This window comes from Falco biarmicus, chromosome 4 (assembly GCF_023638135.1).
Source record: "Falco biarmicus isolate bFalBia1 chromosome 4, bFalBia1.pri, whole genome shotgun sequence".
Classification (NCBI taxonomy): Eukaryota; Metazoa; Chordata; class Aves; order Falconiformes; family Falconidae; genus Falco; species Falco biarmicus.
Genome location: NC_079291.1, coordinates 10,373,548 through 10,386,155, shown reverse-complemented (window position 1 = coordinate 10,386,155; position 12,608 = coordinate 10,373,548). Strand labels below are relative to the sequence as shown.

Below are 12,608 nucleotides of genomic sequence, written 5' to 3'. Positions count from 1 at the left end.
TACGAGGCCACCTTCAGTGGGTTTCATACTTCTCAAACTCGGAGCCCAGCAATGTGTGACAGTGATCAAAAGATGTGATAAATGACTGAGGTGGGACCACCCGTGTTTTGTTGTGCACCTCATGATTCACAGATCACTAACTATAAAATCTGTCATTAGGGAGGTCTTCTTGCCATGCAAATTCTGCTTTTAATGTAAGAAAGAAACCAGATTAAAATAAACAGAAGTCAAGGTAAAGGCCCTCACCTCTCTATCCCACAAAACTCATTACCATAAGGTTTTCAACAGGCATTAATTAGCTGTTCAAACTAAAGGAATAACTGTTAACCTTCAAGTGTAGGAGGCTTCCGATTTCTTTTTGTGGATGCACATACATGTAACTAAAAGGCCAGCTTTGACATTTCCCTACCCAAAGACACCGAGCATTTCAAGTGCACTTACGGCTGGCACAGCTTGATAAGGTCCTGGTCAGTGGTGCCGGGTGGAAGGCCTCGAATGTACAGGTTGGTTTTACTCAACTGCTCTCCGCTGCTGTTGTTGCTGCTGTTGTTGCTGCTGTTTGTGCTGGGGCTGGGAGGAGCCATGGGGTGGGGAGCTGGTGCATAGGACTGCTGGAAACAAAACAAAACAAAATGGCTGTTACTGGAAAAACAAAAGCATGGCAAGCTCATGCGCTGTACCCAGGTAACTGCAGTGCCACGCACCGAGCGCGTGCTTGTCCTGCCCTCCCTGCCCGCCCCTACAGCACGTGCACCCACCCTGAGCCAGCAATGCCTTTCAAAACACAAAACAGGGCTGAGGTTTTGGGTTTAGCCATGGCTATGAAGTGCTTTATTTTGCTTTATTCTTTTAATCTGGAATTAAAGTAGCTATATTATGAGCCTATTTTACCTAGACCACAAAATAAAGCTCTTAAATGACAGATACTCAGGAGTAACTGGTATTAAAGAAAGAAGTTAAACACAATCTGCTTTAAGAATACTCTTAAGACACAAAGAAGAGTATCTAGCCAAAGCACACAGAAGCTGATGCCAGAAGCCTAGTTAGTCTTTTCTAAACATGAGGAGCACCCAGTACACACACAGTCAGGTGGCAGAGTTGGCTAACCTGAAAGGGCAGAAAAAAACTCCAAAGCAGCCTGCAAAGACCCTGTCATTACAGATGTCTTCCACAATAGAGAAACAGTTTGGAAAAGACGATCAGGCTAAGACCTCCTGCTCTCAAAACCTTACCCGCCTCTGAACAACCACAAACCACACAAAGCAACTGAGAAATACAACTTTAAAAAGGGAGGTATTCTCACAGGGAAAACAATGCTCTCCCCGAACATCCTGGTAAATACATGCTATGAAAGAAGCCACACGCATACTATAAAAGTTCCCTAAGCACCCCCTGATCTGGGGCAAAACCAAGGAATTTGAGCTGCTGCAACCTGCCCTGGCTCTCTGACCATCAGTGTATTTACTCGCAGCACAGAGTGCTTGTTAGGAGAACAACGGGGTGGTTGGAAAGAGGAGGCCGTGTCACCACTGCGACCCATGCAGAAAAGCTGAGATCTAGGAGAGAAGCTGGGATAGCTGGGGGATGCTGCAGGCTGAGGCTCCAGCTGGACAGCCAGGGGAACTGAAGTCAGAGTTCCAGGAACATAACCTCCTGCTTGGAGGGGGGAAATCCCATTTCCACAAGCTGATTAGCGTGCTCTGCTAGCAGTATGGGTGGTTACAACAGCAGGTAAATGTTGGGCCAATGCTAAGTTAACCATGATGTGCTAATGGACTAATAAAAGCAAAACATCTGCAATTTTCATTATAGTAGCAATGACACTTTAGTGACTTCTAATATGCTCCTTCTGCATTTAGGCCTTGAACAGAGAAAATATTTAAGCCTGTGCATAATTCTGATCACACTAATCAACTGCCTCTTTAATTTCAGTGGCCCTACTTTAGTGCTTGTAATTATGCACACGCAAAATCACGACCCTTGATAGATGGATATTTTTAAATTGGTAGCTCTAAACTCTTTCAAACAAGTCCCTTTCCTTAGAAGAACAACAAAAAAAAAAAAGTTGGAGAACATAAGGGGAGTGTCAGTGACAGGTGAATCTCAAAGGTTTTGATGAATACATAAAGCTCCACACTTCCAGCAATGCCTTGTGCTGCCTTCTCTTTCCTTCCCAGTTTCTCCCATTTAAACCAGGAGAGTGGGAACACACCATCAAGTGTCAGAGCATCAGAATTCCTCTGCAATCTAGCCTGTTGTAATGTGACTCAAGTAGGCCCCATTAAAAGGAAAAAACAGTTTAACAGACAGTGCAATCACCATGCTAGCAAGTAATGACATTCACTCTCATCTACAGTAACGGAAAGGGCAATGAGCTTCCTTCCACAAATATCTCCATAGACGCTTTTGCTTACAATCAAAAGCACTTAATGCACACGGATCATATTTCTCTGCACACACATTTTATCACTGGGTAATCCCCACCCACCCGAGCTTCAATGTCATTCCCAGAAACAGCTGAGGAAGCAGCAGTCCCAAGTACCAGCACAGGGAACCGCCTCGACAGTGCCCCAGTGCTGTGGGCAGTGCTGGGAACCAGCTCCACACCAACAGCCACGGCCTGGCTGGGTAAGGATGCAACAGTAACCTCCAACAAAAACACCGGCACACGCATCTTACAACATTCTGGCTGCAAATGTATTTAAATCTGGGCACTCCAGAGCCACGGTACAGATAGATGTGACTATGTATAGCATATATTTGGCTCTAGTATACCAAGAGCTTAGAAAACACTCCATGGTCATCTTGCACATTGGTAAGGTAAAATTAAATATATATTTTAAAAAAGGTCAAGGTAACATTCTTACTTCTCCAAGTTTACTATGCACACTGAATGCACGTAAATAATGTAAAGCAAGGACAGAATTTTCTGTAAACCAATAAAATGCTAGGTATTTAAATTATTGTTATTATTATGTATGTCTTAGCAGGGGATAATGAGCAAATAGCCTATTCTCACACCAACCTAATAAGCAAGAAAAAAAAAAAAACCCAAGTGAAAGTATACCTTTGAAATACAAAGAGCAATTTTCATTCTATTATAAGATCTTTATCCTCACACAGAGGAAAGCACTGGGGGCCTAATTCTAATTTAAGCTTAAGACATCTTATCCCTCTCAGCCAGCTGAAAGGGGACCTAGAAGTGAACATGAATTACACTTACGCTGATTTTAAGGCCACAGCTATATATAAAAAAAAATCTTCCATATACCCAGAGAATTAGGCCACAGGATAGGTGGTCTCTCAAGCAAGAGCTGCTCAGACAATAGGCACAGACGGATGCCCAGGTTCACAGCAGCACCCTGGGAGATATTTTAAGGGTGGCCAGAGAGGCAGCTGCGCCCCACTTCGGAGAATGCTGACCTTCTCAGACCAGCAAGCACCGCTATACTCCAAACCCTCTTCACTAATAAGTCTCAGCCACTGCAGCCCACTGTAGTCTCCACGCATATCCAATACCCCAGAATACCGTCTGCAGAAAGATTACAGAGCTGCCTGCACTAGGCTGATGACATCTTCTGGCTGGTTGCCACACCAAAAGCTTCAGGTCAGAAGAAAGCTTTGAATTCTTGTTTTCTGAGCCAATGAGTGTATGACTGATGGCAGAAGCCTGCACTTTGCCTCCAAATGAGTAAAGGGCCTGGTTCGTTAATCTCCACGTAATACCTGGAGCAAAAGAAATGAATGGCAACCTGATGATGCTCCCAGATATGGACTACTTGCTACAGGATCCCAGACGATGCCAAAGGGGCACATGGCCTGGGGAACCACCTGCGTACCTAGCAGCAGGGAATTTGTGCCTTGTTCGGATGTCAGCCCCCTCTGTGGCTGGAGGCAAAGCGCTTAACTTCTCTGCCATAAGAGCCATGAGCAGCAGCGCTTTCCAGGCTGGCTCAAAACACCCTGACACCAGCTGTAGAAATCTGGGAGAGACGTTTCACCAACACAGCCGAGCACACGACCTGCAGCACTAGGAAAAAAGTATCAGACAAAATCTACATGTTTTACTTCAAAAGTGAGCTGGAATTCAGAGCTGGTTTTGCCACTAATTTTTCAAATAACCAATGCCACCAACTCATTTTTCAATTCTCATGCTTCATTATTCAATGGGGAGTGTGGGGGGAATGAACTAGTTTGTAGATCATTCCAAGCAGCTTATTAATTTACCAAGGCTGGCTAATAGGATTTGTTTTCATCTTTGAAAAATGAATGAAATTTCTCCTTTTTCATTATTTAAAAGTGAGAAATTAATGTGCTTAATTCTTATCCAGTCTCAGGAACGCACTCTTGTGCTTAAAACCGACCATTGACCTCTCTCTGAAACAGTGTCCCACACAAGTGCACACAGCTAAGCATGAATAATGAGATACCTTGGTTTTCTTACTAAATAACCCAGAAATGCTGAACCAGAAGCCTCTTGGTTACTAAATGAACACCGCTCCTCCTTCCAGCATCCAGCCTCCTTACACAAGAATGGTATTTATCTTGCCATGGCTACCACAGTACTCTTATGTAGTTTTTCACTTGCTGCAAGTTCAGTCTAAAGCATTTTTCTTCCAAAGCAAAACACTACTTAAAAAGACAAATTTCAAATATTTTTCACATGCAATTCCTTTTGGATGGGAATCACAGGCCCCAGATGCCAAGTTGTAGAGTCTGCTTTATTAGCAGCAGCTGGCTCCTTGGCAGGCTTCTGAGGCAGTCGGGCTTGTGGTTTTGGAGTGGCCTCAGAGCCTAGGATGCAGCTGGACAGCTATGCTAATGGACTAGCCAATTTGTTTGTATTCACCTTTGGCTATCCCAAATTTGTACTCTCTTATCCACTTGAAAGTAAGATCTTGGAAAGATTCCCCTTTAACACTGATATGTTGACTTCTGCTATTGGAGTGCATTTTTTTTTTTACATAAAATGAGTACAACACACAGTCCTGCATTAAAACATGCGTTATTTAAGCAATTGTGAACACACACTATCCATTTCGCTCTGAACGGAGTGTTTTCCAGCTGCTAGATTCATCTCACTTAGAGCCCAATTGCTACACAATTCCCTGAGCTCCTGATTGAGAGAATAAAATAAGGCAAAGTAAATACAAATAAATTCTGCAAATATCAGTTTACAGCTCACACTAGCAAAACACTGTTCTCTTTACACCCTGCTGTACAAAGGAGTAATTTTTGAGAGCTGGAGGGTTCTTACTGGCCAATTATAGTAATGATGGGAGGATGCCACCAACTTACCGGCCTGTTGATGGGATTTTGGAGCTGACTGAACAGCAATTCTCATATTAAGGAAAAGACAATCACCACAGTCGAAGCGAAAACAGAGAGGTAGGGCAAATATAATAAAAAGAATTAGATAAAAGCCACAGCAACTCTCCTGCCTTCGGTTAGCTTCCTCAGTGAGAAGCAGCACTAAAAGGTTAAGCTGTACTTCTCATCAACAGCCTGGTGGAACAGAGAAGTGAATAAAAGGTGAACACAAACTGGCAGCACCAAAACCTCATGTATTTTAGGAAGGCTGAAGTCAAGGGAGCTCGAATCATAATTTTCTTCCTCAGTTTGTAGGACATTCACTGGTATTGCAGAATCCAGCCACGACTATCGTCTAGCTCTCATCCAGCCAACAAAGGCCTGGAAGACAGAGCTCCTCTTGGACGCTTCCTACAGTCAGGTCTTTCCTTAGACATCTAACAAAAAACAAACAGTTGTAATAGTGCACGTATTTTCGAACATCTGCATACTGACAAAGCTTCCTGGACTGTTTCTGTAGAAGCAACAATCCACCGCTTGGCAACATTTTCCATTTGTAAAGGAACAGCATGTGAAAATGTAAGTAAACTAAGAAGGTGAAGATAGACAATAAGCTTCGAAGTCTGTTCCATCGCAATTCTTTCAGTCAGGAAAACCAGAACACACCTCAAGAGGATTCCGATTTCTCTGAATCCCTTCAAAGGCCTTTAAAAGTGATTTGCTGGATACAAGAAGACCGAGATTCAAAGCTGCTAGGTTATGCTCTCTGCACTGCCACTACGTCACTGTGCTACCCTAAGCAAGTATTTTAGATTCCTTATATCTCAGTTTACCAATCAGTAATGATTCTTCCTTACCTTGTCAAGGCTTATATAATGCTTTACGACTACTGGATAAAAGATTCTATAAAGGACTTCAGGATTACCTAAAGATGGGGAAAACATTAAAATTTAACTTAAATACTAAAGCTAACCCTAATTCTTTTGCAGATAAATATTGTTTCTGCATACACTGATTTTGCTACCCTGTATCTAAACTGAATAATTTAAAAACTTAATAAAATGCCAATCCAATTAGCTTTGTCATTAAAAATAATTATTTTTGTTTTACTTAAAAACAGAATTATTCAATCACAGTGCTATCTTGCTCATGCTTCTTGTATACATCGGACTGGTTTTCTCCTTCATTCTATTTCAAATGATAGCTTTAGTCATAAGAAAAAGGTGTCATTGTGTTTTGCCTTACCCTTTCTTTTCACACAGGGAAAAAAAACTCCCACAAAAACCCACTTGGGAAAAATGGCAATTATGTAAAAATAATAACAATAATAATCCCTAGTCCTCCAATAGGCACAGTGGTCATTCAACAGTCAGAATCAAATCGAGGTTTGATGGGTCAGTAAGATACTTTGAGATCTTTGTTTCACAGATAAAGCTGTTGAAATTAGTAGTTTAAATACTCCTGGGGCTTATAATTCCCTTGAACATGGCACAAAGTACTAGAGGTCCATAAGGCATAAGCTCAGGCACATTTGGCTCAATTTTCTGTGTTCTAAAGTACTTGTCTTTCAAATCACAATTCCCTAGCTTTCAGCATTTTCTAAGCACTTACAGGTAGACAATACATAAGAAGCAAGGCATCCACAGGAAGGAGTCATCATTTATTGGACAGTACATGCAAAGTAGGTCTCATTTGATACAATTTTCTGCATTAAAACAAAACCACCAACCAACCAAAACCCAACAGCAATTCACTCCTCTTGGCTATCTTTAAGAGCACTGAGAGTTTAGCAGTCATTGGCCAGGGTGACACACACCAGAAGCCTCAGCATTTTCACACTGATCACAGTATCTTTCATTTCCACTAAGACAGATTAAAATACCTCAGTCCATACATCACTCCATTTTCCACCATCACCAATGGGAAACTTCAAAAGCAAATCTGGCCAGTGGAAAGCAGCTTTTGAAGTATGATGAAGTTTAAATAATAAAGTGGATTAGAGCACATCTCATTAAGAGAGACTGATGGTCATCTCGCTTGAGGATTAACAGGCACCAGCAAAAAACAGTACATGACAAGAGAATGGCAGAGATGAAGAGCACATACAGACTGAGAACACCCCGACCACCACTGGTCCCCTGGGTTTTGGTCACTAAATACACACCAGCTGCTGAGCTGCCAGCTTCAGCCCCTTGCCCTCTGCTCCCTACATGTTGCTATACCAAAGGTAAAACTATTCATCCCTCATAAGCAATTTTCTGTTTGTCCACTGACTGCCTTTCACTCTGGACTAGGCAATGGTAGCTTCCCTGAATTTAGGGCTTCTCGCATCCAGACAGGAGGGTACAATTTAGTCCTTAGCTCTAAAAAGCCAAAGACTGGGAATAACAGCTGTGTCACCAAATAAATATTTTCCAAAGCAAAAAACAACCTTCACATCCTTGTCTCCTCCCATTTATTTCATGGCAGGAGGCTCCCATGACAGACCATTCCTGTGGCATTATTTATTTCTCAGTAAGGGAGAAGAAGAATTCTTTCTATAAAGTATTTTGGCACTTTGCAAACTCGTAAACAATAACCTATATTCTTTGACATAAATTAGTGTTATTGCTTCATTATCCAATCCATTCATATTTTATTGATGTACTGAGACTAAATGTGAACAGAATCTAGATCTTAAAAATACTAAATCTGGGCAATATGGACGATAAAACATTGCAATTCCACTAATAAGAATACTTTAGAGCACAAATCAAAATATGACAGCAATTACTGCCTGTGATACAACAACTTTGTAAAAAAATGGGAGGAAAAAATATTAAGCAGGAGTTATTGTTCGTGTTTACATTTCCATGTAGCCAATTTTTAGGCTACAATGATGAGCTGTCAGTCCATTTGAAGTTTAAGAATAAAAACACAGATTGAAAGGCTGCTACTTAACTTTCCAAGTATTTGCAAAAAACAAACATGTTTTTAGTTCTGAGAAACTAGAATTTACTCTCTGGGGATTTGTTTACATGTAACAGACTAAAAGCATCTTGGAAATGAGATGTAGGAGGTACGTGCTTCATTGCACTGCTTTTCTGCACGCAGTCCACACATACTGGTGTAAGACCTGAGTACAAGAAAAGCCTATCACATAGAACTGAACTTTAGGCACAGAACAAAAGCAAAACATCGATTATCATCTCTTTCCTCTCCACGTGAGAATTTGGCAAGCAGAGATCAGACGCAGATGTGTTTTCATTCTGCAGAAAGAAAGCCCAACCAAAAAGGTTTTTCAAAATCCAACCCAAGTTCTCTTAGTTTGTCTTTCTTATGGAAGAATTAAGCAAGAAATCTGCTACTGTTGACATGAGCATTGGTGGGATGGAGGAATTGGAGGTGGCAGAGCTCCCAAGGAATGGCCCCCATCATCTCCCCATGTTACCACAACAATCTTTTGTAGATGTGTATGGAGAACTTCTGTCCTCTTCGCCCACTGCTATATAAAGATCAGTTGTGCCTCCCCTCCTGTGGCCAAAGGAATCCGCAGAACACAAGAGTTTGGGAAAGGCCTATCCCAAAGATAACAGCGTGACACCATCAGGACAGAATCTGGGGCATTCCACAATAGCCAGGAGAGCCCCCTTGGGCTCCAGCAACACACTGCTCCCTGGCTGGGGTCCAGAGGATGCCCACAGAAGGTATGAGCCATCACAAACCTCACCACATTTTTGCAGCCAGTGCAAACGCTTCTAACAAGTTCATGAGAGCAGATAGCTTTTTAAAAAAAAAAAAGCCCATACAAGTTATTACAGTTCATACCTAATTCCTTGCTTAGGAAGAAGAGGAAAGAACCAACCCCATAAGACTGATGTACGTAATGTCATTTAAAGGACAGCTAGAAAGCCTTCCAACAGTAAGCTGATACACTGGGGACAAGAATCTAACAGTAGTGGTTAGGATTTAGGTGTCAGCCTATGGGCATAGTTGGCCAAGGCAGTGCTGGGCACCTTGGCGCTTCTGACAGTCCTGAACACCATACCACGCAGGGCTCAGCAAGGCAGGGAAGCTGGGGTGGCCACACGCAGGGCTCAGCACAGCCACCTGGGTCTGAAACCCTACATTAAGCACCTCTCTGTCCCATTCTGGGTACTTCTCCACATTTTTAAAACAAGTGGTCTGTGTAAGAAAGCAAGCTTTATAATGAAGTTTTTTCAGCTAGTGTCACTAAGTGATTAAACTCCTATGGTAAGGAAGTTGAACAGAGATAAACACTCCCCACCTTGTTACTGTAGACTCTGGGGTCTTACAGAATCTCCATTTTCGCCAGATTTCATGCAGCAGACATGGGAGGTAGTATAGGAAATGCTATTTAATTTCCTTTGATTTAACAAGCATCTACTATAATTTACATTTAAATTTTCTTCCAGGCATCAATCAAATCCACTCGAGGCAAAATTTACTAAATAAACCAAATAATTAATGCAAAAATAGAGAACCTCTTTATTCTATTTTTTGGAAATTTCAGAATTGCACTCAATTTATTTACAGGCATTTCTTCACACACACACACCCCCCCTTAAAATTCAACGTTCTATGGATAATACTGGGTTTGAGGATGAATTTACTTAGGCATGCTGTATATTAAAACAAACAAACAAACAAACAATAATTGCTGTCTTTTTGAATCTATTAAATATTTCAGTATTTTTTTTCCATTCATACTCTTATTTAGAAATCATACGTACCTTAGGCTGAATTGAAGCCTGAGCACTAAACCCTCAAGATACGTCTTACGTTCATACGAAGTGCAGACTGAGGCAAAGGCCCAAACTGATTAGCCCACCCACAGGGGTATTTGGCCAACTGTGTAACTAGATGCCACAGCAGTTACTGCCCAGCACACACTTTGTTGGCATGACTGGAGGTCCTGGGAATGCCCATAGGACTACCAAATGATGAAAGTCTCCTCCTAAATTTTATAATACTTAAAGTCATTGGAAGATGCCGACTATGTCTTAGCAACTAGTGAGATTCAGACATCTGTTTTGGCTAATAAGTAAATAAAAATCATAAACCTTTTTTGAAAAGTAAAAATAATTTCAGAATGTCCATTTTTTTCTTCAAAATCAGTGAATCTAAATATGCATAAACCTGCCCTGCTGGTTAAATACACCAAAGAACCATCATTCCTTACACTGTAATTCAGTATTATTCAGCAAGTCCTTTCCCTTCTAATTACTACCTCTACCTTTAATGTTTCTACCATCTCTGTTTTTTAGCACTTTGGGGGGTCAGGGGGTGCACAGAACTAAAAAAGGTCCAAATTTACTATGGTATAAGTTCTCAGTCTCTTCCCATTTCTTCAACAACAGATTATGTTTCTGTGCTTGTCCAAAGTTTAAAATGCCTTTTGACTTAAGGCCTCAGAAATGTTTACTCAAAATATCCATACAAAACCTATTTGCAGCTTGGTAAAAGTAACCTACATTCTTTTTTTCTGATATGCTTAGAATCGCTCATAACCAGTGCAGAAATTTAATTTAATTGTGACAACTTTCTTTTCTCAGTTCCCTAAAATCATCATTATTTTCTGCTAAATGGTGCAAGTGAGCCAAGTATCTTGCTAGCATACATAGATTCAGCTGAAGATGTTTCACCTAAACCATTCTGGGCTTTGTGCCATGTACTTTTTCCACACAACAATATGAAGAAACTGAACTTGTGTGCTTAGAGGTGAAGAGCCTTGCAATGTGGGGACTCAGCTGCTTTGCTGTGCATCTGTGTAAAATCCAACAGCACACTAATTGGGATAATGAGGTGGTACTGTTGCAAGCAATAGGAATTCAGAGTAACAGGATACATATGTTAAAATTCCTGAAACAAACCAGAAAGGATAAAAAAAAATTGAGATATTCTAACACATTCATCTGTATTTACTAAATTTTCCATCCAAATGATGTATTTCTTGATAAACAAGAGCTTAAATTTCCTTCTGCACTGCAACATCACCTCCAATCTCTTCTGTCAGCTTTCTGGCTTTTTGACCTTTTAATATTCTTCATTCATGCATGATTTATTTTTTAAGTCTGCATTTTTTTTTCTGGAAAGAACATGTATTTGAAGTTATTTCAAATATTAAATCAGGATAAGTAAAATAAGAAAGTCTCCCTAATACATTTCCTTAATAAATGTACCAAGCTTTAGAATAGAAGCCTGAGGAATGTTAGCATGTAACAATAAGGTTTATATTTCGAATCAGATACATATAAATATTCTAAAAGTCTTAATACCATTTTAATACCACTGTCAGACTCATGTGCACAAAATGTTGAGGAAAAAAAGGAATTCAAGTCTAAAATGAAAAATAATTTACATAAAATCCAAAATGGGGAAGAGTGACAAAAAGCAATAATCAGATTGTAACAGTAACAGACTGCATTACCAGCTGGAGCAGAAACTAGTTAGGAATACCAGGGCAATAAGGTTGTCTATGGGCATGTTGGCAGCAAAAGGAAGGCTGAGAGGCAAAAGGAAAACATTTGCCCGCTGCTGAATAGGCAGGGGACTAGTAACAAAGGAGACCGAACAGATGGCGGCACTTGGTCCTTTCTTTGCCTCAGTCCTCACTTGCAAGGTCTGCTGCCAGGCTTCTCGGGTCTCTGCCCCATCGTAGGGCCTGGGGTGAGAGGTGATGCCCCAGGCAGAGCAGCAGTAAGTTAGAAACTACTCCACGAAGCCAGCTACAGGCTACTCAACAGCGATGGCAAGAACCGGCTCATGCCGCCGAGTGGCTGCTTGCTCTCATCTCTGGAAGGCTGTGGCAAGCGGAGGCCATCAAGATGTTCCTGATGACTGGGAAAAAAGCAAACACTACATCTGCCTTCAAAAGAGGGAGGACCTGATGGACAACAGGCTGGACACAGTCTGACAAAACTAAAGAGAAAAGCCTCGTGGGAGCTGTGTCTAAGCACATGAGGGAGAAGGTGACTGAGCAGCCAGCACGGGTGAGCAAAGGTAAGCAACACTTGGCCAACTCGCTTGCCTTCTGCGTTGAGAAAACCAGCCCTACAGATCAGGGGAGTGGAGTGGATGCCGTTTACTTCGACTTTATCAAGGCTTGCAACGTGGTACCGTCACCAACAAGCCGGATGGCAGGAGGGAGCGCACCCTCACAAGACTGCAGGTAACACCAAGTTAGGCAGAGCAGCTGACTGACTAGAGCAAACGGCTGCCTCAGAATGTTAATGTCAGTACATCCAATGCCATAAGAAAGAACTACTCAACACAGAACTCCTTCACCTCACACATCA

At 41.5% G+C, this 12,608-nt stretch overlaps 1 protein-coding gene across 11 annotated transcripts in view; it reads right to left on the bottom strand.

The window, feature by feature from the left end:
* The window catches only part of RBMS3 (RNA binding motif single stranded interacting protein 3), a 722,581-nt gene that overhangs the window by 356,356 nt on the left and 353,617 nt on the right, over positions 1 to 12,608 (bottom strand). For 8 of the 11 annotated variants that reach the window (XM_056334362.1, XM_056334363.1, XM_056334361.1 and 5 more), the window contains one exon: positions 442 to 611. In XM_056334362.1, the coding sequence (XP_056190337.1) occupies positions 442 to 611 (170 nt within the window). The remainder of the gene's footprint in view (positions 1 to 441; positions 612 to 12,608) is intronic. The other 3 variants (XM_056334364.1, XM_056334371.1, XM_056334369.1) reach the window with 1 other exon arrangement.